This window comes from Ammodytes marinus (assembly GCF_949987685.1).
Source record: "Ammodytes marinus genome assembly, chromosome: 8".
Classification (NCBI taxonomy): domain Eukaryota; kingdom Metazoa; phylum Chordata; class Actinopteri; order Uranoscopiformes; family Ammodytidae; genus Ammodytes; species Ammodytes marinus.
Window position 1 is genome coordinate 27,686,405 of NC_137212.1, and position 24,609 is coordinate 27,711,013.

General features: G+C 41.5%; 2 protein-coding genes across 4 annotated transcripts in view; one reads left to right on the top strand and one right to left on the bottom strand.

Moving 5' to 3' along the window:
• The first annotated feature begins 881 nt into the window (after positions 1-881).
• LOC307254645 (inosine-uridine preferring nucleoside hydrolase-like) lies at positions 882-6,255 on the top strand. 3 transcript variants are annotated; one of them, XM_080033106.1, is made up of 7 exons: positions 915-946; positions 1,285-1,440; positions 2,463-2,651; positions 4,217-4,399; positions 4,480-4,591; positions 4,672-4,808; positions 5,133-6,255. In XM_080033106.1, exons 3-7 carry the CDS (start codon positions 2,469-2,471, stop codon positions 5,496-5,498), a joined length of 981 nt encoding a protein of 326 aa, XP_079889232.1. In that variant the 5' UTR covers positions 915-946; positions 1,285-1,440; positions 2,463-2,468; the 3' UTR covers positions 5,499-6,255. The 3 variants fall into 3 exon arrangements, with proteins under 3 accessions (XP_079889231.1, XP_079889233.1, XP_079889232.1); XM_080033105.1 differs by lacking the exon at positions 1,285-1,440 and having other exon boundaries at positions 882-946; XM_080033107.1 differs by lacking the exon at positions 1,285-1,440 and having other exon boundaries at positions 901-950.
• Positions 6,256-6,272: 17 nt separating this feature from the next.
• The window catches only part of tmem131 (transmembrane protein 131), a 28,516-nt gene continuing 10,179 nt past the window's right edge, over positions 6,273-24,609 (bottom strand). The window contains exons 6-41 of the mRNA XM_080033093.1: positions 21,521-21,637; positions 21,310-21,432; positions 21,085-21,165; positions 20,823-20,973; positions 20,671-20,727; positions 20,494-20,555; positions 20,299-20,407; positions 19,504-19,612; positions 19,223-19,376; positions 18,962-19,132; positions 18,403-18,513; positions 17,899-18,033; positions 16,666-16,770; positions 16,489-16,575; positions 16,171-16,323; positions 16,000-16,075; positions 15,791-15,905; positions 15,518-15,656; positions 15,289-15,398; positions 14,717-14,789; positions 13,917-14,068; positions 13,676-13,818; positions 12,771-12,957; positions 11,478-11,663; positions 11,183-11,338; positions 10,497-10,933; positions 10,221-10,405; positions 9,478-9,608; positions 9,261-9,379; positions 9,026-9,181; positions 8,528-8,678; positions 8,008-8,123; positions 7,841-7,922; positions 7,639-7,742; positions 7,373-7,524; positions 6,273-7,271 (exon numbers count right to left, since the gene is read on the bottom strand). Of these exons, the coding sequence (XP_079889219.1) occupies positions 7,005-7,271; positions 7,373-7,524; positions 7,639-7,742; positions 7,841-7,922; positions 8,008-8,123; positions 8,528-8,678; positions 9,026-9,181; positions 9,261-9,379; positions 9,478-9,608; positions 10,221-10,405; positions 10,497-10,933; positions 11,183-11,338; positions 11,478-11,663; positions 12,771-12,957; positions 13,676-13,818; positions 13,917-14,068; positions 14,717-14,789; positions 15,289-15,398; positions 15,518-15,656; positions 15,791-15,905; positions 16,000-16,075; positions 16,171-16,323; positions 16,489-16,575; positions 16,666-16,770; positions 17,899-18,033; positions 18,403-18,513; positions 18,962-19,132; positions 19,223-19,376; positions 19,504-19,612; positions 20,299-20,407; positions 20,494-20,555; positions 20,671-20,727; positions 20,823-20,973; positions 21,085-21,165; positions 21,310-21,432; positions 21,521-21,637 (4,962 nt within the window). The 3' untranslated portion in view covers positions 6,273-7,004. The remainder of the gene's footprint in view (positions 7,272-7,372; positions 7,525-7,638; positions 7,743-7,840; positions 7,923-8,007; positions 8,124-8,527; positions 8,679-9,025; positions 9,182-9,260; positions 9,380-9,477; positions 9,609-10,220; positions 10,406-10,496; positions 10,934-11,182; positions 11,339-11,477; positions 11,664-12,770; positions 12,958-13,675; positions 13,819-13,916; positions 14,069-14,716; positions 14,790-15,288; positions 15,399-15,517; positions 15,657-15,790; positions 15,906-15,999; positions 16,076-16,170; positions 16,324-16,488; positions 16,576-16,665; positions 16,771-17,898; positions 18,034-18,402; positions 18,514-18,961; positions 19,133-19,222; positions 19,377-19,503; positions 19,613-20,298; positions 20,408-20,493; positions 20,556-20,670; positions 20,728-20,822; positions 20,974-21,084; positions 21,166-21,309; positions 21,433-21,520; positions 21,638-24,609) is intronic.

A 24,609-nucleotide genomic window follows, 5' to 3' on the forward strand; every position in this document is an offset into this window, starting at 1 on the left:
TATTCCTGAAACCTTGCATATACATATTAGCACTGATTTTACCCCCCAAAGTTGCAAGGATTTAGTGGATTTGGGTTGCCAGGGCCTTTAACTAACATTTCACCTGTAAAGCAGCTGTAGCTGAGATGAACACATAAACCATCAGTGTATAATCTCATTACGGCTTTTATGTTCATGTTTGGTCTGACCATCATTGACTAATGTTATCTTTATCTATAAATGTTTATTTCTACATTCTGTGAATCATTTGAATTAGGTAGCCCACTGTGTTTTGTGTTGTGCTGAGTTTAAAATGTTTTTGTTATCATTGTGTCTGTGGGTGTCTTGAATGTTGTTGTTTTGTCATTATGATCATAATGTAATTATGCACTGCATTGTATAAAGGAGATGCACAGGTGTTGGATAGACTCCAGCTCTATGGCCCTGGCCCCTACCAATGAAGGGTTAGCCAATACATCTAATAAAAACAGTCCTTGCGGTTAGACCTGCTCTAAGTAATTTTTTAATCATATTTTTCAATGTTGTTTTGTCCAAACGGGTCTTGGAAATGTGAAAACCTCAAGCTGACCACATATGATAAACCTAGGTTCATCTTTAATCCGCATAAATTAAAAATGTACTCCTAATATTTCCAAAACGGCGTCCTGATGTTAGTAATGGTTTGGCGGACTGTACCATTCCGAGTACCAATAGGGGTGTCCAAAAATATTTAAAGCTAAATTACAACACACACACAAATGATCAAGTAGGCCTAAACTGTTAAAAAAAAAAGAAATTATGTAATTTCAGTCAGTATTTGGTTTAGATTGAAATTGAAACCTACTTTAAATATATCCTGTTCTTACTGCTAACAAGCGGTGCTACCATGGAATTATTAAGGAGCGGCTGCGCTGGGGGCGCGCGGATGAGGTCTGCACGGTTTGTAACTGTACTTCACAGGCTAACGGTAGGTGTGTACTTTTTTTCCTTATGACTTTTCCAAGCGTTCTTTATCAACTTTTAAAAAAAGCATCTTCTGACTATGTTCAAGCTATACAATGCTTAGATATCGACCCGGACGTGAACCAAAATATTGCTGCAAAGTTTTAATCCGGGATGCTGAATTTACATAAAAAGTTAAAACATAACGTTTTAGGCTACAACAGAGAACCTTACAACTAATCCTAAATATTGAACATTGTTACTTGCCTATTGGTTTCTTTGCAAATAAAATAGTATGACTCTGAAACAGACAAAAAGAAAGTGGTCGAAAGTATGGAACTCTTCCGCATTTTTTGTTTCCAGATCAAACTGCGATCAGAAGAATCGCGTGAATGCGAGGGTGGTTTCTTACTAGTAAAAGCAGATGTTGAGGAGGAATTCCAAACCCACCAGAGGAAAGGTCTCGTCTACTAAAAATAATTGAAGATAAACTTCAGGCCCACCGGCAGGAGACCAGTGGTCAGTCAGACTAACGGATCTGTCAGTGTTGAGCAGAAGATGGACGAGATCCACAAGAAACACACAAAAAATGTTCTCCTCTCATTAAATTCCTCCAGCTCTTCAAAAGGAACTTGAGGGACTCCAATGTGCATGATCTCCCAGTGCCTGCATTGGTTTACTTCAGATCCTTAGGTTTCCTCCTACAGTCTAAAACATGCAGCCTAGGTTAACTGGCCACTCTAAATTCCCCCTGTGTGACTTATTGTCTTTGTAGATATTATGTATTATTATGTCTATATTAGGTCTAAACATTATCACAATTGTTAGAGCCATATGTGTTGTTATTGCTTTTGAACACTGGGTGGCGCATTGGTACAAGAGGATAGATAGGTGAGCTCAGATGGACAAGTAGTAGTGATTGGGGCTGGGGTGAGCTTACAGTTCTTGACCATGCAGCTGTGCACACACTGTTTATTGCTAATAGATGGTATTATTGACTCGACGTCATTGAAAATGAGGGTCACCCCTCAATTGGTCTCTCGAGGATAAATAAAAGTTAAATGAAAAATTATAGATGGTAACAAAATTGTTGTTGTTGATTACACACATCCAAATTAGTTTTCTACCCAGTTTAGCAATCTCTCTGCGATTTTGCAATAGTCTTCACATTAATACTACTACTAATAATAATAATACATTTAAAAAATACTAACTATTATTCCCATGATAGTTCTTAATCACTACACTGATATAGTTTTCATTATGTTTAACATTAAACATAAGGCGACGGCGTCAGTTCAAATCTAATCGTTTGGTTCAATAAAAAAAAGAAAAGTGAAAAGCATGAAAGTCACTGCAAACACCTTACACTATATGATTACTTAACACATGAAAATGCAAGTTATGTTTTGCTGAACTTGTATGACAATGTTAAACATAAAGAAAAAGGTAATGCTTCTTCCTGTCCTTTTAACCAAACATCCTTTGAAAGACTTAATGGAATATTCTCAATGTAATTTTTGAAATGTAAAACTTTACAGGAAACCATGGCAAAGAAGCAGGTGATCATCGACACAGACTGTGGCATAGACGATGCTCAGGCTATTCTGATGGCCTTGGCAGCACCCAACATTCAGATCCTGGGCATCACCTGTGTGTTTGGGAACACAGCAGTTGACCACGTGTGTCAGAATGTTTTGAGGGTGCTCTCCGTCTGCGAGCGTGAAGGGGTAAGTTTCATGTTGCTACATTTAAATGATTAGATAAGCCATGTTATGGCTATGCCTGAACTCTTTTTATACATTTGAGTGTCTTCCCTTCTCCACCCTGCAGTTTCCAAAGAGAGAAACACAATGCCATGGTTTCCATACCAAACACGAGGACAGAGAACAGAAAGTTAGGAAAGCACAATGTCATTGTGAGTCAGTCATAAAAATAGAATTCATGAACCAGTGGGATTGGTGACTCAAAGAATTGAGGAAGGATGGAGGAAATACCAACCCAATGCATCATGATACTTTACACTAGTTGGCGACTTATCTCTACTTTTTTTTTTTTTTTTTTTTTTTAAGATATTTATTTGGCATTTTTATGCTTTATTGATAGTGCAGAGAGACAGAGGTGAAATGGGGCAGAGAAGGGAGTGACATGCAGAGAACGACCGTGGGCGGGAATCAAACCCGGGTCTGCTGCTGGGCCCGGCCCGGAGGGGGGGGGGGGGGCCTTACCAACTGAGCTAAGGGTGCCCCAACTTATCTCTACTTTCTAATGTAAAAAAAAAAAAGAATGAAGCAGAAAAACAATTGTTTTCGAGATTGCTTAAAAACAATCACTGTGGCCTTTGGATGGGATAAACCTCATATGTGCTTGATTTGTCACTTTTAGACCAATGAAGGATGACGCAGCACCCAGTACATTACACAACACCATTTGATGTATGAAGGAAAAGCCACGAAAATCTGGAATTATAAAGATATAAAAAAGGAAAAAAAATAATATTTGTTATGATTTATTCTGTTTATGTCTGCAGTTCGTTAAAGTCGAGATTCTTATTGGACCAACGCGATGTCAACATTAAAACAGTATGGTTGCTGTTGCTGATTGGTTAGGGACAATCATAGATTGACATGAAAAAGTAGACCTACATTTAATAAATAAAAAACATCCTAACAAGGGCTATATCTTTATGAATACAAGGAAATGAAATACAGATAAGATAGCATACACAAAATCAAGAAAAACAGGGCGAGGTAGGCTAAACTACAGCACTTAAGATAATAGCCAACTCCATAGGCCTACAGAGGCAACAACAAACCAAACAGGAATACAATTATAGAAATATGTATTTCAATAATAATCACACGGCTATGGCAATAGGCTAATGTACGGAAGAGTATTTGGGCCACAGGAAAGGGAAAAAAAACGTTATTCTCGAGGTGCATAATACATTTAAAAAAAAATCCTCCCCCAATTGTTTTCCCTTTCCTGTGGTGCTAATACTCCTCCATACTAATAAACCAGCTTCCATTGGTAGGCTATATTTCAGAGTAAATCTGAAAATATTATTCATGTTTGTGTATGGTTAAAAAAAAGCGTTTTTATCATAGACTGTAGAAAAAAAATCTGTTATTCTGTTTAGCAGTGTGATTAAATGGGTTGATAATTTTTTTTCTAAGAAACCTTAGTAGCCTATTCTGTAAGCAGAGCATAGGATCGATTATTTCCTGCCTGCTTTGCTAGCATGTCTTTCGACAAGTCCTGCTGAAAGCTGCACTGAACAGAGCTTTCCCTGCAGATTCCAGTGTTTCGAGGTTCTGGTGGTCCTCTGGTTGGAGCCGCTAACCAAACTAGTGACCACTTTGGAACTGATGGACTTGGAGATGTGTTTGAAGACAAAGACCCAAAGTGGGAGGAGAAAATCCAGAGAGAGCATGCAGTCAATGCAATGATTAGGCTGGTGACTGAAAACCAGAAGCAGGTGAGAAGCCTCTCTGTGGTCTTACTGTAAGGTGTGATGCTTTCTGTTGTGGTACTGCTGAAGTGTGCTGCTTTCCACAGGTCTCCTTGGTGGCCCTTGGTCCGCTCACTAACCTGGCGTTGGCTCTCAGACTGGATCCGTGTTTCCCCCAAAAGCTCAAAGATCTCTACATTATGGGTGGCAACATGGAGGGTAATACCACCACGTGATTAGTGTTTGTATTTGTAACATGTAGTAGGCTTGTAGCCTATAACTTGTTTTTGTCTTTGTAGGAAAAGGAAATGTGACACTATGTGCAGAGTTTAACTTTGTATCGGATCCAGAGTCAGCCTACATTGTTCTTGAAGAGTTTCTCTGCCCTACATACATGGCAACATGGGAGTATTCCTGCAGAAACGCACTGACATGGGTAAGATATGTTCTAGTGTAGAAATAAATAATAGAAGTATGACTGCAGGCGTCTGTGGCGAAGCAGGTAGGGCGGTCGGCCACTCGAGTGCAGGGTCGGTGGTTCGATCCCCCGCCACATGTCGAAGTATCCTTGGGCAAGACATTGAACCTCGAATTGCTCCCAATAGTTAGCTTGCACCCTGCGTGGTAGCTGCTGCTATCGGTGTATGAGTGATTGGGTGAATGTACAAAACAATGTAAAACGTTTTGAGTCTGGGAAAAGCGCTATATAAGTGGAGTCCATTTACTATTTCAAACTCATTTTGTCGACATCATTTTGCAGGAGTTCTTTAAGCGGCTGATCAATCAGGATGCACCTGCTGCGTGCTTCATGAAGATTATAACATCTAAATGCTGGGAGTTCTCCAAAGAGAAAAAGCTGACTAAGAGAGAGATATACTTTGGACCCGGCTTCGTCTCTTACGATGCCTACGCGATGGCAGCCTGTATTGACGACAGTGTGGTAACTGAGAGAATCCAGTGTCCTGTCCGCGTGGAGTTGCAGGGTTCCATCGCTCGTGGCATGATGGCACTAGATCGCACCAATGAGCTGAAGAAGAGCCACAGTGTGTGTGTTTTCACTAAATGTGATGTTGCCAAGTTTAGTCAGTTACTCATGGAGTCTGTCAGACAACCATGCAAGAGGTAATCTAACGTGAAAAAGATGTGCCAGATGTTTTGCTCAAATCCTACTTAAGTAAGAATGTATACACCTTTTAAGTCATACATTTAATAATACTATACTATTTGCACACACATATTCAAGAATACATATCTGCTTCAAGTAAAATGTTCATTAATTTGTTTATAAACTTCCTAGAAATGATACACCCTTTGACAAAGTATACACTGGATTTGTAACCTGTATATCGATGTACTGCCGTTTGTTAAGCTACACTGTTGACTGCACAGCCAGTACTGATGCATATTCAGGAATTCCTCTTTCTACAGAAATTGTAAATATTAATTTGATGATCATTTGTAGGCCTACACCTTTAAAATCCAAGATGAACATCCAAAATGTGGAATACATGACATAAACGGATGGGAATTGATCAAGAGCACTGGTGGAATTAATAATTCCAACGCTTATATTTATGATTCCATATTTCTTGCCAAGTAGAAGAGATGATTAAGGCTGATAAATAATATCACCAATCAGTAGGGTTAGATATCGTATGAGAATGTTGTGGTTAGTGCATCAGCTGTACAATCAAAATCAAAATAATGAAGAATAAATCTAACTATGAAGGAAGACGTTTGTGTTCTGCAAACAGGTGTAACATTTTAACATTGTAATCATAGACTGTATATAAAGAGCTATTAACCATGTGTTCACAACTCCTTTCTGCTGCAGCCAAGTGGCCAAGACAATGTATCACAGGGTTGAATATAAAGAAACAACGTGACGTACACAATGATCTGCTGAAGTCCTTTATTTAAACTTGCTGACAAATAGAGGCGATGTACAACACAAACCTCAAACTTAAGTGTTCTTTGATCACTTGACCAATTTATGCTCACAGAAGACTTTTGATATTTCTAGGGCAGGGCCCACTTTAAAACGGGCAACATGAACGTTCATGGAGCTTTTGGGCTGTTGGTGTTCTGAAGAAACACTTTTCAGATTATGAAAGGTCCCTGCTGCCAAATAAAAAAGCCTGGTGCAGTCACTTGAATGCAAAGGTATGCTCATTTGACTTTTCAAACCAATTTGTATAAGAAAACCAATAAGAACCAAAATGACTGCGAAGACACATGGCTTAAAATAAGATGTCTGTTCCAACGATAATACTGAACTTCTTTGCCCCGTGTCAAACTTTTAGAAATAATGCAGCATTACCAGCCTTTCTTTCTATAACAGCACCATGTCTGCACTGGCTTTAGCAAACCATGCTATCAACATTTGTAATGGCGGGGCACCTGTTAAAACAAATCCAAATAAAAAGTTAGCATTTCTGCCCCCATGAATAAAAGCTGCAGAGAACTAAATTGCAGGGTTTGGTAACCTACAGCACTGGGCTACCGATTGCCTTTACACTCCAGGTAACATAGCTTTCTGTTGGGATTCTCTGATTTATAAAAGAATTGAATTCAACCGACAGAAAAAAACATCAAATCCATGATGTGCTTCTGTTAAGTGCAGTCCTGCCGTCTAATTGGCGTTGTCGGAGGAGCTAGGCCAGGGCTCGGAGCTGCGTCTGCTCAGGGTGGGGCGCCACATGCTCCACGGGTTGTAGGTCCGACTCATCTCGGTGTTAGCCGGCGGTGACGGGACGGGGCTGCTCACCAGGTCGGTCAGAGTAGTTGAGGTGGTGGTGGGAGGAAAAGGGTGTAGGGCAGAATCTGCGCTCGTCGACCAAATGGAACTTCCGAAGGGTGTGGTTGCAGCCCAGGGACTGCGGGCGTTTCCCAGGAGTGACTGAAAAAAAGAATGAAAGAAAATATTAGAAAGAGGAGAAGTAATAGAGCATTGAATGATATCTCCGAGCTCCATTGAAAAACAAAAGGAGGGATCATTACTGCGGTCGGGGCAGTGGGTGGGCTGGAGCTGCTGGGCCAGGAGTGCAGGGAGTCACTGCTCGGTATGTCCCAGATGGAGGAGGGGACCGCGGTGAACTCAGGCCAGCTCTGCTGAGGCTCCGGTGACTTTGGGAGATTCATTCCACTGAAAACTAAAAAAACAACACAAACACACTTGAGTTTGAATGCAGCCAAGTCAACCATAAACTGTAAAGACAGGTTCCATTCTTTTGTTTGCTCCTGAACCCTGGAGCCACGCAGGTTACCTCCTGTCAGGTTGAAGGAATTGTTGGGTCCAAAAGCAGAGAATGAGTTGGCCGAATGGTAGTTTGGACTATTGGCGGTGTCAAGGGGACTCCATAATCCAGAGCTATAGGAGATTAAAAAAAAAATAGGTAAAGATTTAAAATTGAGATTGTATCGTGGCGCCATGCCTGGTGGTGAATGTGGACATTTTGCTCACATTACCTGTCAGAGCTGTCGCTTTCCACTGATGTCATGTGTGCCAGACTCTTTCCCTGGCTGTCAGTTTTACCTGGACCAGAGCCACCTGGCGACAAAACACAAGAGATTAGCGCTCTCTTGTGAACCATACACCAGAACAACAACGTATGCCCTTTGATCAAGTGTTATACCTGGGCTTTTGTCATAACCTGCAGCTACAGCAGCAAAGGTGGGGTTCCCATTTTTACCCAGGAGTGGAGTGGTTGCAGACAATTTATTTCCTGGCGCCTTCTTTTGGTTTACCTCACTGCAAAAATGTCAAACATGTATAAAATAATCTGGTTTAGTAAAAATAGAGTTTACAAAAAGGCTTGTTCTATAATACTATACTTATTAACTTCATTTTCGAAGCACTGTAGCAGCCAATAATGTAATAATGACAGATAACGTAATAACTGCCAATAACGTCATGATTTTACACATTTTAATTACTTTACATTTTATTTAGCTGACGCATTCAACCATGAAGGTACGACCTCAGAACCGCAAGAATCACACAAGTACATTAGCTTCAAATAAACCAAACTACAAAGTGTCACATGTAAGTGTAACATGTAAATGCAGATTATTATTTTGATTATTGTTTTTGTGATACAAAAATCTTTTAAAGCTTTTTGCTTGGTGGACAGTCATTGTTTCACACTCTCCTACCTGTTACTGTTGAGTACACTGCTGTATGAGCCTCTGGACAGTAGACTGGGGGAGGTCGGTGGAGAGGAGCAGAACCCAGCTGTGACCGATCTCTTCAGGAATGGGTCTGCGTTCATTGTCTGGAGGGAGATCTGCTGGAGACTGTCCGCTTCTGTGTGTGTGGAGAGAATCAGATTAGTCTCATAGTAAGGCTGATCAATAGGAGAGACACAGGTCATGACCGGATAGCCTGGAGAAACAAGCTTCTGATTGGTTTGTGTAGTCGTCAAACTAGCGTCTTGAGACCAGCCATATCTCGCAAGCTTATTTGTCGATCCATGTTGACGTAATCGACTACAGAAACCAATCGGGTGCTGGCTTCCACTAACAGACGGAAAGTAGGGGAGAGGGCCCGGTCTAAATGGAGGCTAGACTGACAACTGCATTAACCAATCAGGGGCTAGCTTCCACTAATGGACAGGGCCGGACTCTAATGACAGAATTCAGATCTTTACTTACGGACGCTGTTTTTGGAAAGGGGAATGTCCCACTCTGGAGACGCACACTCCTTCTCCCCCTCAGAGCTGCTGCTGTGCCCCAGCTCCGGCACTGAGCCCCCACCGGACAACAGTTTGGACAATAGAGAGGGGCGGCCATCTTCCAGCTTCCCATCTACTGTTAAGGAGCAAAACGTGTCACAAACACATCTGGTAATGACGGGGAAAAAAACGGAAGGAATTGACGTGAAACTCACATCTCTGTTTCTGTACGGGTCTGGTCTTTGGGATGTTGGCGAGAGGGAAGAGGGTTTTGGATGTGTAACTCTTGCGTTGTTTGTTCTCCAGTGGAGTTACATAGGGCAGCTCCAGAGAACTGAGGACAATAAAGATTTGTCAATTTTTGTTTTGTTTAAATAATTAAAAGCAGCAATAAAAAATAATAAAAAAACACATGCCATTCAATAAACATACCTGGCTTTCTCTGCTGGGTTCTCTTTCTTTATGGATGCTTGTTTCTTGATTTTGGGTTTGATTAGGAAAATTGAAGGTTCTTCTTTCACTTTCCCTGCGGTGACTGTCCTTCCTTTCTTTTTCAGAGGATCCTTGAAGAAACAATGGGAATAGGAGCATGGTCAGTATTGTACCATTACAGTAGATGACAAAGTGCTTTTTAAGTGTTTGGAAACCAAGTCCAGGTCAATATCATGTCATTGTGACTTGCTAGTTAAAAAGGAATGTGTTGCCCGTTTGTCCTCAAATAGAAACAGGTTCTTCGAAATGAATGACCTCATCTGAATGGGTCCGTTAAACACTTAAAATTAAGGTGCAACTGCGCACAAAGCTTCACAATGAGCTACAGGTGGAGTCATGCTTGTTGTCAAAACCACTTTGTCAACATCAGTGAATATCTCCTCACGATCCACTACCTGTCTGTACTATGTTCGCTGCAAAAAACTAAATCCAATACTACTTCATCCTTAAACCTGGTCCGAATGTTTCACAAGCATTAAGCGATATGCTGGAGCGGGGAAACTACTGAGCTACTATAAGAGAAATGTTTCACCCAGGCAAGTCTCATGAGCTCTTTGCCTTCATGTCTCAAGTCAAATCTTGCCCAGATTCCAGCTCAGATAGATACAATGCATGGAGAGTTAACAGGAATGATGACAACACAGGACTCCAGCTGAACTACAAGACCTTTATGTGTGGCGTACCTCTTTGATGTTTGTCTCCACGTCTGGGTTGGAGGTCTCTGTGGTGGTGGAGGAGCTGTCGTCATTGTCGGCCATGTTATCTTTCAGCTCGTCTCCCTGACTCTTTACTGTGGATTTTTTCTCCTTCTCTTCCTTCTTCTTTTGGGCTTTTGTTTTGCCCCGCAGCTTCCCTTTAGATTCCAAGGCTGCAATCAATATGAAGAACATAAGCTCAAAGACCTGCGAGTGATGACATTGGTTCTTCTACTCTCTCCTGATAAAAACACATGTTGGTACCTTTGTTCTGTATGGCCTGGGAGCTGTGTTCCTGTGACGTCTCTGACACACTGTGTGAGTCTGGTCGGTCCAGGTCGTTGTCCATGGCTCCTATCAGGCTGGCGTATTCTCCCTCGTCAGGGCCCAGGCCCCTGTGAGGCAGCGACGGCCCGGCTAAACTGGGACTCTCCAGCTGTTTGGTGCTGCGAACCTTCCGGTTGTTCAGCTGGCAGCCGGCCGGAGGGCCCTCTTGGCCTGAGGTTGTGCTTCCTTTGCTCAGCTGGGAGGAAGTAGCTTGCATAGATGGGCGGGTGACAGCGAGCCTGGGCCTCTTATCCTGGCTGTCAGAGTCCGATAAGGTGCGGCCGTTGCTCTGTCTGCCTCCGACCCGAGCCGCTCCGTTGCTGGACGCATAAACCCCTCTGGAGCTCTGGGCTGGGTCGCCATAATCATTCAACCTAAATAGTGAAAGACAAGATGAATGACCTGGAACATGCTGCAGTGACAGTTTTACCAACTTTTCAAGGGTCCCACTTAATGGCCTGGCTGATCATCCTATTAGATATCTCTCACTAAGCAACTGTCTCAGTAAAGTTGCCCAATGGCCAGTGATTGGGGCCAGCTAGTAGTCACAGTACCAGACAGTACAACAAAAATGTGGGCAGTTGTTAGCCATAGACAGTCAGCCTTTTCCGTGTTACACTTACTTTGAGTCACTGTGGATTTGCACTATTTCCCTGAGATTGAATGGCCTCCCAGTCTCCATGCTGGAGTTGGATTCCACAGACACACGTCTCTTGAAAGGCTCCCATATGCTCTGAGCCTCCAAGTAGGAGGTGGCGATCACCAACAGAAACATGGAACTGGAGACACATCAACAAAACAAATGTCAACTGGTAGTTGGGTTGAAAAAAAAAGAGTCTTACCAAATCCAAACAGTACGGTGTGTACGTGCTTATGGGGCTGTCTTAATGCTGTGTTGTTATACAGAGCGCTACTCACCTCATAATGAGAGACACTATGATGTATAGCTCCAGCTCCCAGCTGGGTCTGGGCAGCGTCTCTGCACATGCAGCTAACATGTGGTAGGGCAGGGAGGCGTTCAGGATAAACACAAACTCAGAGCCTCCACAGGTCACCAGTTTGAGCTCCCGGATCACTCGAGATGACGTGAAGTCGGGTGTAAACCTGTGACAACAGGGAGGAAATGTTGAAGTTTAAGAGGATGTACTCAAGAAGACCAAAAGCTCTCTAGGACTCCTTGTTACAGCCAGAGGACATCAGTTGTGGCTAGTTCTAAGAATCTATGAGTCATTTAGATGCAACAACTGAATGAGCTAGCAGTCTATGCATAAAGCTATGGTATGCAACTGTTTAGTTACATCGTCAACAGTGAGCAAAAGTTTGGATGTCATTGGATTATTTACATGTGTGTCAAAATGTCTCATGTGATGTAACCAGGCTTCATGTACCAATAAGAATGATAAAGGTGAACAGTCTATGTACAAGCACACAGTTCTGAACAGGTCAGTTTAAGAAACTTTTAACAAACCATTCATTATGAGAGTTTACAATTGATTTATAGCTCAACATTATTATCGTAGCAAAGCAGACTTGATCGTCAGTCTATTGGCATTTTGAAGGACTAAAACGGCAAATATCTACACAGAGGGTTTTAAATGACACCTTTGCTGAAATGTTTGACAGGAAACCACAGGCGACAGTTTTAACTCTGAAGCGTCTTCATGGGAGAAATGTAACTTACAGTCACCACGAGCACTACACTGCATTTGAGGACACTATTTATGTCAGCTGTACACTACAAGCACACTATTACACATATTTGATACACATCCAGGGTTGGTGTCATTATGACTGTTGACTAAAGAAAATGTAAGGACAATTTCCTAACTTGAATATTTTCGGGGTTTGAAATCTGTAAAGGGATAGCAAGTGCAAACCCAACAAGTGAATATGTGTCTTTCCATTTTGAGGGTGGACTTGAGAAATGAGACCTGAGGGGAGCAAGCAGAGTCTACAGAGAGACAAGAGAGCCAATTCATCCTCTTACTGAAGGCTTACTCAGCCAGAGAGGCTGAGGACAAGTATTAATAGAGCTTGTGGGTGATCACACACACACACACACACACACACACACACACACACACACACACACACTTAAGTTAACAATCAACACTGATATTTTTATGCCAACCTTGTGCTCAATGTGGAGCTCCAAATTCGACGTGGCCAAATACTCACAGACAATGACAAATAGCAGGTTTGTTCACTCACAGTATAATGAGGTCTTTTGAAGCGTTGGGCTTGAGGGCAAACTCGTGACAGTTGAGAACTTTGAATCCATATCCTTCACAAGCTTGTCCGTTGATTTCTGCCGACCTGATGGTGATCGGGAGCAAGCCTGTGTTCTCCACTCTGAAGGTTCTTTTGAGGGTGAAGTTTGGCTCCCTGGCTTTCATCTCTGAAATGAATAAAAGGGATAATAACAATGAATGGATATTGAATACATTGCATAAGGAGACAGATAAATGTCTCCTCACAACCTTTCCTTCAGACAGGATAGGCAGTTGTGTGGGATTTGTATAATTATTGTCATCAGTGAGATTCTTGGGCTAAACAGAATATTTTGACGGTCAACGTAATTTTTGTGCAGTGACAGTGAGAAAGACAGGCAGACAGATAGAGGAAAAGAGGTCTATATTTCATAATTTTGCTTTTTGACTTCGAAGTGATCATAACTATAGCCTAGTGATCATCTGTCTTTAGACTGACTCCCACTGATTGATTTTTCCTAAACGGGCATGATTTACCAAACGGTTACACTTGTACACGTGCACACCCCTAGTGGACAGAATCATTTTCCAAATCTGTGCTTGTGGGGACAGGTATATTCTTTCAAATGAAAAGGAAAAAACCCTGTTTATAAAACTACCAGTGTACGAGTGGACAATCAAATGGCCTCAAACAAGTGGTCCTTTGGGAGAAGATTGAGAAACGCTGATACAGAGGGTGTGCCTTGTTGCTTGCTAGCTGTTACTACTACTAACTGTTAATAGTAGTAACTTAACAGCTAAAGTTTTGGATACAGCCCACGCAAAGAGAGATGAAAGTGTATTAAGTCATATCTGGATATATCCAGATAAGGGATGACCAGTGTAAAGTGGGTCACACAAACTCACTGTCTGTGCAGTCTTTGAGCAGGGCCTCAGTCATCTTGAACCTAAGCGAGCTGCCTTGTCCCGGAGGCTTCCCTGCTACTTTCAGGCTCTCCGTCGTACCTCGGCCGTGAAGTAAGATGGTGTCGATCACGGTCAGGTTGTTCCTAAACACATTCCCAAACAGAGCAAAGCATTTCAGAGGGGAGGCTCATACCGACTAAAAGGGACCGGTTGGTTTGGTTCTTCACAGGCTGGAGCTTACCTGACTATGAGGAGGGAGGAGACACTGTGGTTACTGATGGGAGTAAACCTCACACTGAACGACTTGACTTCTCCAGGCAGCAGGAGAAGATTGTACACAAAGGGTCGTGTTGATCCCTCTATGAACCCTGTACTGCTCTTCATTAGGGAGCTCTGCCAAACAAACAAACAACACAGGCTTGTTACACACACACTCGGTGCGTTTCCATGGCACAGCTAGATTGGATTAAGACATATACCGAACTAGACACTCGAACGGACCGTGTGACTTGTCCGAGTATACATGGCCTTTCAGGAATCGGATAAATGTCCGATGCTTGGCTGTTTCCGCTATGCTAGGTGGCGCTGTAGCCCTTTCAACAAGTGGTTATAGAGCCACGTCCGGTTCCCTTCTATTTTTTACGTCGTCTCCTTCCACTTCCTTGTGAAATCCACCGCAGGGATTCTCGAGCAAGCGCAGAACGAGAACTCCCGATATGCGATATCCGATCCCTGTATATATGCAGAGAGAATGTCGACTAAGAACGAGTTATCTAGGTGTTCTTATCCGACTTCGCTTGTCCGTTAATGTGCCGATTTGTGTGCGAAGTAGATCGGATAAAGGCGTTTACATGCATTTTACAAGTCCTGTTGAAGTCTTATTCGTTTATTTACCCGATTATGAGTCTGCATGTAAACGCAATGACTGTTTCCTCATGCTGCCATGGACAACATGACTGTGTTTAGCAATGACAGCATATGCCAAACAGCTCATTCTCTGAATTCTTGACTGATAGTCGACGACACTCGCGTAGCACTCACTTGATTTCTGTGAACCTGGAACTCCAAGGTATTTGTGTCAATGTTGATGTTTGACAAATTTCCTAATGGCAACCTGGAAAATAAAATCAGAGGAGATCAGTGTCAGAGTAAGGGTCCGTTTACAAGAAAATGTTTTTCAACATATAATGTAAAAGCATTTTAACATTTTGGCCCTTCCTTTACTAAACAAAAGCGTTTTGGGGGACTGAAAAACAAAAAACCTTTGAAACCAGGTTCTAGAGTGAAATCAGTTGAATGACTTGCACTCCTTCAACATAGTAGATTTGCTGCACCATTACTGTGATCATTTGTATGCGCAAAATTGCACCAGAGGGGCTATCTACTACAAAGTCTCACTGCCAACTACTGGCTTCACATGCATACTACAGAGTTTTAGTTCCTTTTTGTGGATCTGTGTGAATTTGGAATGTGTTTTTAAATGTGAATTTTTTTTCAAACTTAAAAGGAAAACATTTTACAGATTCCTGCGAGACCGTTGTTGTGTGAATGTAGCCCTGGATGAGGAGATAAAAGAGCAACAATGTGCTGCCGGGGTTGTGTAGATGTCCCACCTGTCAGCCAGCTTTCCAGAAAACACTGAGGGGTTGGGTAACAGGGCCAAGGGGAGGATTTGAACATAGACCAGGACGTCGGCAGGATTCTGTAGAATCACCTCCTCCTCCTGCAGAGACACAGAAAGACGTTCCATCTCCATTGCAAACGGGCAACTTAAACGACACCTTTGAAAACTGTGTGTGTTTGTGCCCGTGTAGTGACAAGAGGCGGATTATTTCTACTCACAGAGGAGCCGTTTGTGTTGGTCAGCGGGAACAGAATTCTCTGCGAGGAATTGACCAGCGAGGGCCAGGTCAAGTGTGCCGTTATTTTAGCTTGAACATTTTTCTGGAGGTCCGTGTTGACTTCAAACACGGCTTCAATCCTTTGGTAAGAAAATAAAAACATCTTGTGATATTGTGTAAAAGCCCGTCGGGGTGGAGTGACTCATTTTACAGTTAAAATGTGATGACAAAAGCCCGGAGATCAATGAACCCTAATCCCTTTAGAAGTGCCTACTTGTGGCCTGAGCGCTCTTTCAGCTCTTTCCATCGCCTGAGGAGTTTCTGGTGGAGATCCACATCAGCGTCCCAGATATCCTCCTGTAACACCAGCCCGTGAGGCTTGGACTCGGCTGGGAGAGAAAATATATTTATAGTTTTTTCCCCCATTAATTTGGACTCGTTTTTTGTGAGATTTGACAGTTACGACAACACAAAAAAACTTACATTTAAGCACAAATGGCAGCCCCACATAACAGTGATCACCACACTGTAAGCTGGCGTCAAAATAAATATTTGCCACCTGAAAAAGAAAGAAAAAAAATATATGTTGGTTTTTGTAAAAGGACAACTTAATTGGCTCACTACTGTCGCTCAAGGGAGACGGCGGAGGCTCACCTTTGATTTACGCCTGGGCTCCAGCTCGTCTTTGTTGTTGCGGAGCCGCTTGTAATAGAAACGTATGTCTTCTGTGAGCGAGCGGATCTGCTGTAGCCTCACTTTCTGTGTAAAGGAGCTCTGTATGCTGAAGCTCTGATGAACAACTTTCCCCTATAGAAAAACACATTATATATACACAGGCATGTCAAGATCTGTGATACCTCAAGGCATTCCACGGGAAACTATGCTGCCGCTGCTGCTGTGCATATGACAGCTTATCTCATGTTGTGCTTGTTGCCAGTACAGGACATCAGATAGAGGGGGGTGGGTACTTACTGGAAATGAAGGTGGTAAAACGATGTGTTTGGGAGAGCTGCTTAACGAGCCCACTGCGATGAGAGCCTTCACTGGGATGGTTAATATCTGAGGGGAAATGACAGAGAAATCACGTTAGCATTAGCGTGAAGCTAGTTGTGTGTTTCATAAAGAGTAGATTTGGGACTGGTGACCTACCTCATAATCTGTGGTTATGTGTATGGCTCCGTCATACGTGCCCTCCAGTGCCTTGGCCACAAGTGTCACTCTGAATGCTGCATAATAGCCAGATGCTAATATTACCTTTGAAGAGATAAAACATATGTTAGTTAGTGTTTTTTTGTTTTTGTTTTTTTTTTAATGCAAAAGACCTTGTGGTGCTCAGTCTGCAGAATCTCAATGGGAGGAAGTGGTTATCTGTTAAAGATCTTGTTCACTTTTTTTTTTAAACTCGTCAGACATTTTGTGAACTCGACATAAAGAAAAGGTTGCACATTTGATTTGACTGGTTTTGGCCAAAATAACAAATGCATTATATGGAATTCAAATTTGAAATGTTTGTTTTTAGAACAGGGGTTGTGATACCAGACACTCTCTGGTACTGATAATTTTCTGTTTGAAAAAATGAGCTTCTTTCTATTTGGTATGGATTTGAAAAGAAAAAAATATATATAAAAGCATGGATTTGACTAAATCAAAGCATTCATTAATTAATTACCAAAATAAAGTTATAAAATATCATGACACAAACAACCATATAGCAACATATTTCAAATTCAGTAACTTTAGTTAGAAACATTCAATAACAGAACACTTCATAAAAAAATCCATCTGGTGTGGTTCTTAAAGACTTTTTTCCCAAATTTATTTCCAAATGTACTTGGACAACTGAGTGTTTGAGCTTACAGCAACAGCAAAACACAACTATAAACAGACAGCAAAGAAGCTAATAAAAATGACTCATCAATTTTGATGTTTCAAAGCATCCTGTTTCATTTCATATTTATTCAGCTCTTATCATATGAGTCACAGTCAGACGACACTTGTCAGTTCCTGATTGGTTCTCAGCACTGACTGGCTTTCATACACGAGAAGTCTTGCTTGACTTTTTGTCTGACTTGCACCTGCGGCATGCTGCGTCCCAGCTGCATGAGACTTTGAAGTACCGCGGGATAAAGACGGACACAGACCTAGCGCTGCAGTTGAGTTCCATGGGCTGCGGGAGCAACAAAGACTCTACTTCTGACGCCACATGCAAGTCGAGCCAACTCGGCTTCAGTCAGGCTTTTTGCTCACTCCCCCGACTGCACTCGGCTACTCTCGTCTACTTTGCAGAAGAGCCTATTGTGTCATGTCACTGTTACGTAATGTCATGATGATCAGAAGAATGAAGCCAAAAGCAGTGTAGGAATGGCTGTGTGGAGTTCTTACTGTTTTGTGATGGGAGGCTGAAGTGTTCTGCAGCTCTCGCAGGCGACTCAGGGACACTGTTGTGTTTCCTTTCTCTGTCTTCAGTAGCTCCATGGACAGACTGTCTCCCGTCACCAGCCAGGACTTGATCTCCAGCTAAGGGGAAAGAAAAGGCTTAAAATGCATGGCACTCTTTGCAGGATATATTTGTCTAAAATGTGTAGCTGCATGACATTGACTACAACTATGGAAATGTCTTCAGCATACAGGCTTATGTTGTAACAAATAACTGTTGTACCGAAGCTATTCAAAAGCACAAGTAAGCATATTTAAAAGAAAATGTAAAAAGGCCTTACACAATGGACCTAATGGTGTGTTGGGCAATGTAAAGGAAAGACAATCATACAGCAACTAAGTTCTACCTATTGATTTCCTTCTGCGAGAAAATAACGATCACATTAGGAATAGCAGCTACTGCTCTATGTGGATTGTAGCGCATGCAGGCAGTATCAGGCGTGATCTCACCTCTATGGGATTACTGTTCACCACCACAAATATGATGCTGCTGGTGTCTGTAGCACTGCGAACACCAAAGTCCAGCAGGTTCTCCTTCAGACTGGGCGGCAGGACCAGAGGCTGTTCACAAAGAAACACACACACACACACACACACACACACACACACACACACACACACACACACACACACACACACACACACACACACACACACACACACACACACACACACACACACACACACACACACACACACACACACACACACACACACACACACACACACACACACACACACAAGAATCATATCATCACAGATTTTACAGTACAACGGCAAAACACAGCAACCAAAATCCCACTTATTTACTTTTTTTATTTTACTACATAGAAAGTTATCATGCCATTACAATGTATACTTTCGGTAAAACAGCTTTTTAGATTGATTTTAGTGAAAACATTTACAGCAAAAGGATGAACAGGCACCCATAAAAAACCGAAATAATTCATATAAGCTATAGATAATTCTTAAAATAACAATAATGACTGTAGGTCCATTGATTGCGTACCTCCAAGAAGCCTGTGTAGGCCCGGACAGGCAGATGAAACTTGGATGCGTTTGTGATGAGCAGGATATTGCTGTCTATGTGGATGGAGGGTCGGACTGGCCGGAAGAGGAGGGAGAAGACGTAATGTGACTGGTGTGGGGGGATGACGATGGGTGCACTGAAGTTATGCACCTAAAAAGGGGAAAGAGAAACATATTGAGTATTGACCCCGACACTTCACAAGCCCACCGACCCGTTTGAACCTATTGTGGTGACACTCACATTAAACATGGTTTTGGCTTCTTCGGGCAGCGACACATTGTGTATTCGGATAGCGAAGCTGAAGGCGTTTGTGAGGAAGATGGGTCTGTCCACTGGGTCTACGGGGCTGTCTCTGATGTGGAACAGTGTGGCTGTGTGGTCAAAGCCCAAGTAGCTGCAAGAAGCAGAAACATTTATTTGTTTATTTTTTTTATTTAAGAACTCTTATAGGATTTTTTAAAATCTTTAATAGTAACATAAAGCCACCCGCTCTCTCCATGCGTTTCCACAAAATGACTCACCCTTCTAAGACCTCTGCCTGGTATGGGATTTCAAGCTTGGAGTAACTCTTTTCTTTTGCTTTAACGGTAATTTTACCAGAGAACTGATATGGTCTTCTTGCTTTTGAAGCTGCAATGAAAGAAAACAAGATGGAAACGGTGGATAAGAGTGCTGCAAAAGGATGCAGGCCCCACAAGAGGAAGTTATGCAATACTAAAACTAAAGAGTATGGGGCATGATGTAAAACTTTTAAAAGCTGAAGAATGTCCATATGTCTAGTAGAAAGTTATTATAGGATACACACAAGGGCAAAATATAAAAAAAAAAAATTTTACCCCTTAAAAAAATAGTAACTTGTGTCTCCAACATATCCTGTATTCTAACTAAGACTGCATTTATTTTAGCTAGGCGTATCTATTTAAAATTTGGAGTCAGCGGTTCTGGAAAATGCTTGTTGTCAAAATCACTGAATTCCTCACTATCTGCTACCTGTCCATACTGTGTGTGCGTGCGCTAAAAAAAAAAATCAAGTGTTAATACACAGCCTAGGCTCTGTAAATGGGCATGTTGCTGGCTACGGTGGTGCCCCTTCGTTTACCATACCAGTTTAACAGTCAGGCTGCGTATCAACACCAGATTTATTTTCAGCGCGCGCACACAGTATGGACAGGTAGCGGATCCCGAGGAGGTATTTAATGGTTTTGAGAAAAAGTTGGTTTGACAACAAGCGTTTTCCAGAATAGCTGACTCCAACCGATTGCATTTTTCCAAGTGAAAAAGTGTCAGATATACCCATATCAAAAAACACTACTTACCATCAAAACTAATGCTTGCAACTTTGGTATATCTGCTCTCTCCAGCTTTCAGTGTGACTGCTTTAAAATCTATTGTGACCGCTTCATTTGATGGCGTTGAACGTACACTCTGTAAAGCATGAATAAACAATGGGGTCACATGAGGGGGTTAAGATGGCCGTTTAGGAATTAAGAAAGGCTACTTTGGATACTCACTGTAATTGGAACATCTTTTGTTCCTGAATTTAAAAGGTGTACATTCAGCAGTTTTGGGCGATCTGTAAGACAAAGCAGTTGGGAAAAGAGAACGGATGGAGAGTGAGGTAAGAAAGGCAAGAGAAAGATTGCTCTACAACAACTGTAGCACGTAGCTCATTCTGTAGGACTCCATACCTTGTGACCGCAGTGTACCAAAGTCAAGCATCTCTGTGGAGGAGTATATACCAGGCGCTGCAAAACAATGAGAAATATATTGAATAAAATGAGGACTCTTAGTATTACAGTATGGTTACTCTAGGTTTTTTCTCAAAGGTTTATTCACACACCCGATGTGACTTCCACTTCTACAGGGAGGATGATGAACTGGTCTTCGTTGGGGGCATTGGTTTTGATTCTGATGAAAGCTGTGTGGTTGTCCACATCTCTGGACGAGAAGCTGGCTCTCATCACCCCCTTTGTCTCGAACGGAGGAATCTCCTGGAAGGGGGGGGGGGGAGAGAGAGGTCAGCGTGGGATACTCTTGACGGCCATTATCGTATTTAAACTTCAAATGAAAAAAAAAACAACCACTGGAGGCGTAAAACTCACCCATAATTTCCCAGTGCCTCCTTGTTGACCCGTGGGGAGCTCTAGATGTAGATCCCCACCACTGGAATACATCTCCACAACCTGCAGGGGAAGACATGGAAAAAAGCCACACATACATAATACATCAATCCACCAACCTTTTAAAAATCAGCTGTTCCACACAACAACAAAATCGAAACATGTGCAAATGTAACCATTAAAAGATTGTGGAAACTCTAAAATTACCTGCAGTGGTTCACTGTACGGGTTGTGTATGTGTATAAGAGGTGAGAAGCTGCTGTTTACCGGGACGCGAGCCCCAATGAAGGGCCGCAGTCTGTAGGGGTTAGGGACACCAACCCCAAAAACCTCCAGGACAGAGATAAGAGGTCAAATGAGTCACTTCTCTTTCACATTCAACATATCAGACGTATTGCTTCATTTGTTTTTTTTTTACCTGGTATGTAAACACTCCATGATGTGATGTATTTATAAATAAAGTGTTTTCTACATTTCCAACTACTCGCGCGAGAAACACAACATCAAATGACGTGTTCCCTCCTGGTGGAATTATCTGTTGAGAGGACAGATGAAAAGAAAAGATGGCTACATTATAAATGATCCATACTTGTAAACACACACAACACACTTTGGCAGAAAGGCAAAGACATGCACTGACCCCCAAACAGCTAACCTGAAACATCTCAAAAGTGCTATGAAAACATTACAGCTACACTCCAACTTTAGCATTACAGTGGTTTGCGTCTCAGATTCCCATGGAGGCCTTCTATTAATTTATAGAATAGCAAACGGATGTACGGATGTCCTTGTGTCTCCTCTGCTGCTGCTGCAGAATGTTCAGACAGTCTCAAAAAAAAAGGACAGAGGAAAGAAAACATTTGAAATATTGACTTCAGTCTGGGACATTCTCACCAGATAATGGCTTAGCAGAAGCGCAGGAGAAAGCCATCTATTATGTTAGCTAGAATAGTAAAAAATAGGCTGGAACCTTCTTCAAGCAGGAAATAACACACAAACCTTGTTCATATTCACACGACTAAAGACGTTAAAATGACTACATAAACTTTTGCTTTGTTAATGCACAATTAGTCAACTAAAAATAATGTTTCATTTCCTTGATAGCGATGACAGACAATTAACTACATTAACATTTGTATTACAAAGAGCTCTGTGTTCTGCTTTTAAATGATGCTCTATTCAAAATCATTCAGTATCATGTAAAGGATCTCTATGTTTAGTCGACCCTCATGTAGAAAGCCTTCATACGTGCCTATCCCGTGACAGAGGACTAGAAGCTTCAGCGTGTCATCTTCAAACCCACACTGACTTCTCTCCCACTCAATGTCTTTGTAAACCAGACACCTGGGGTCCAAATCTTTTTTTTTTTTTATTCAACCACTGATATGCACATTAGAGCAAATGAATCAGTCGGCTTGTACGTGACATTTGTTTCAAACTGAACTCGTCTATGTCCAAAAACAACAACCCATACCTTGTGTATTATCGAACACATTAACATGCACAGTTTGCACACTGATAAAATCAATCCCTATCCGAATTTATGGCGTTACCAGATTATTCAAGGACTAACGGCATAAACAGATTTGTGTTTTCGGATGAAAGCCATCATCGGATCATAAAATCGCGCGCGTATACCGTTAATCTGCTTTCTTTGGTTCTTTAACATCTGTGCATGTGTTACAACGTAGCGGTTGACACTCTCTCTCTGTTTTTTCTAATCATATGCACAACGCAAAGACGGACAGCATGAGGACAGAAGCCATAAGAGACAGGATGCTTTGACAGGTTTAGAAAAAAAAAAAAACTATTTAATGTCATGTACTTGGGGAAAAAATCCAACTAATCGCCTGGTTAATGTTTACTGTTTGTTTTTGTCAGTTACGGCATTACTTAAGCGCATGTAAACCTGTTAAATCACATTATTGCCATTACCTGATAGTGGTCATGTAAATGTACTCAGTGACTGGTGTCTGACCTAAGTGTGTCCCCTCTTGATATATGAATCAATCTACAATATGAGAGTGCCTAATTTGTATCTAGCATGTAGCCAACACTCTGTCTGTTCCTTTTAAGCATGGACAAAGAGCAACAAACATCTTAGTTTATATAACCACTGTCTTGGGGCAAAATATTAGCAAGCACTACAGTGTCCCAACTTCACTCAAAGGAGTATATGTTTAAGTTTGCCTGAAGGGACAGAACAGGTCTTTCCTGTATAAAGGCATGTCTCCACATGCAATAAAGGAAACATGGTTTATTTGTCGGCATGGCAAAACATACGTTGGGAGAAGCATCTCGTTACTGCTAACAACAGAGCAGTAAAACACATGATGCATTTAAACCAATTGAGTTAATGGGTTTAAGCAACAACGAATGCGCCCGACTGTTATTTTGTGTTTTTAACATTCAGAGCTGGGAATGTGTTGTGTTTCTTGCAGTGGTAGAAAGTAACTAAGAGCGTTTACTCAAGTACTGACCTACTTAAGTAAAGAATTAAGGTATGTTTACTTAACTTGAGTCGTATCTTTTCATGCTCCTTTATACTTTTACTTTGACTAAACGTCCAAAGGTTCATGCAAGTACAGATGAAACAGTCAAGACAATTGATTGGTCAATTGACAGAAAATTCGATTCGATTATTGACTATTTTGACAATTCTTTAGGTCATTTCTAATGCAAATGTACAAGATTTCATGGTTGAAGACCCTCAAATATGAGGTTTTGCTGCTTTTACTTTATATTATCTTTTTTTTTTTTACAAACCAGAAAATCAATTCATGAACAATAAATTATTTGAATAATAATATAATAAAATAATCATTACTTTCAGTCCTATACAAAATCCATCCTCATCCAGGTACAAATGATGATTTAACATTAACGATGAGTAATTGTAAAACATACTGTATAACAGTCAAGTTTACTGCTTACTTTTAAATTATACTTTTCACTAAATGTTTCTGATTAAACAAAATACTTTTACTCCGGTAACATTTTCACCACAGGACCATCACTTTCACAGTACCAGAGAACTTTTACAGTGTGGCATTAGTACTTTTACTTAAGTAAAGGATCTGAATACATTGTCCAACACTGGTTGCTGGTTAACCTTGTTAACTGCATTTTAGCAAATATCTGAACATACATACTGTAGTTAGCTACTGCTATGTACTACAAAAAAAGTTATTACACAGTGTGCAGCTATTTAAAAATCAGTTCGCCTGCACAGGGCTGGCATCAGCTGGTAATGTTACTGATATAATATTGATGCAAGTTAATTTGATGATGTGTCTATAATAACAAAAGGTTCTTTCTGAGGGTTCAAAGTGGAGAGTCCTTCAGTTAGTTATACTACTATTACACACAATACAGGCTGGTTGATTGTTCATGACACCATTGCGCTGATCATTTCAACATCAGAGATCTTACAAGTTTTCAAAATAGATAGAGCTTATACTGCAGCACAAAGTCAGCTGCTCGAGTTATTTTTAGGCCAATTGTAAA

Excerpts from the sequence above, each read along its gene's own strand:
- LOC307254645 (XM_080033105.1), top strand. The coding sequence starts at position 905 with ATGAGGTCTGCACGGTTTGTAACTGTACTTCACAGGCTAACG. Across the intron at positions 4,400-4,479 it reads TGACTGAAAACCAGAAGCAG|GTCTCCTTGGTGGCCCTTGG; the intron begins GTGAGAAGCCTC and ends TGCTTTCCACAG. Across the intron at positions 4,809-5,132 it reads GCAGAAACGCACTGACATGG|GAGTTCTTTAAGCGGCTGAT; the intron begins GTAAGATATGTT and ends ATCATTTTGCAG.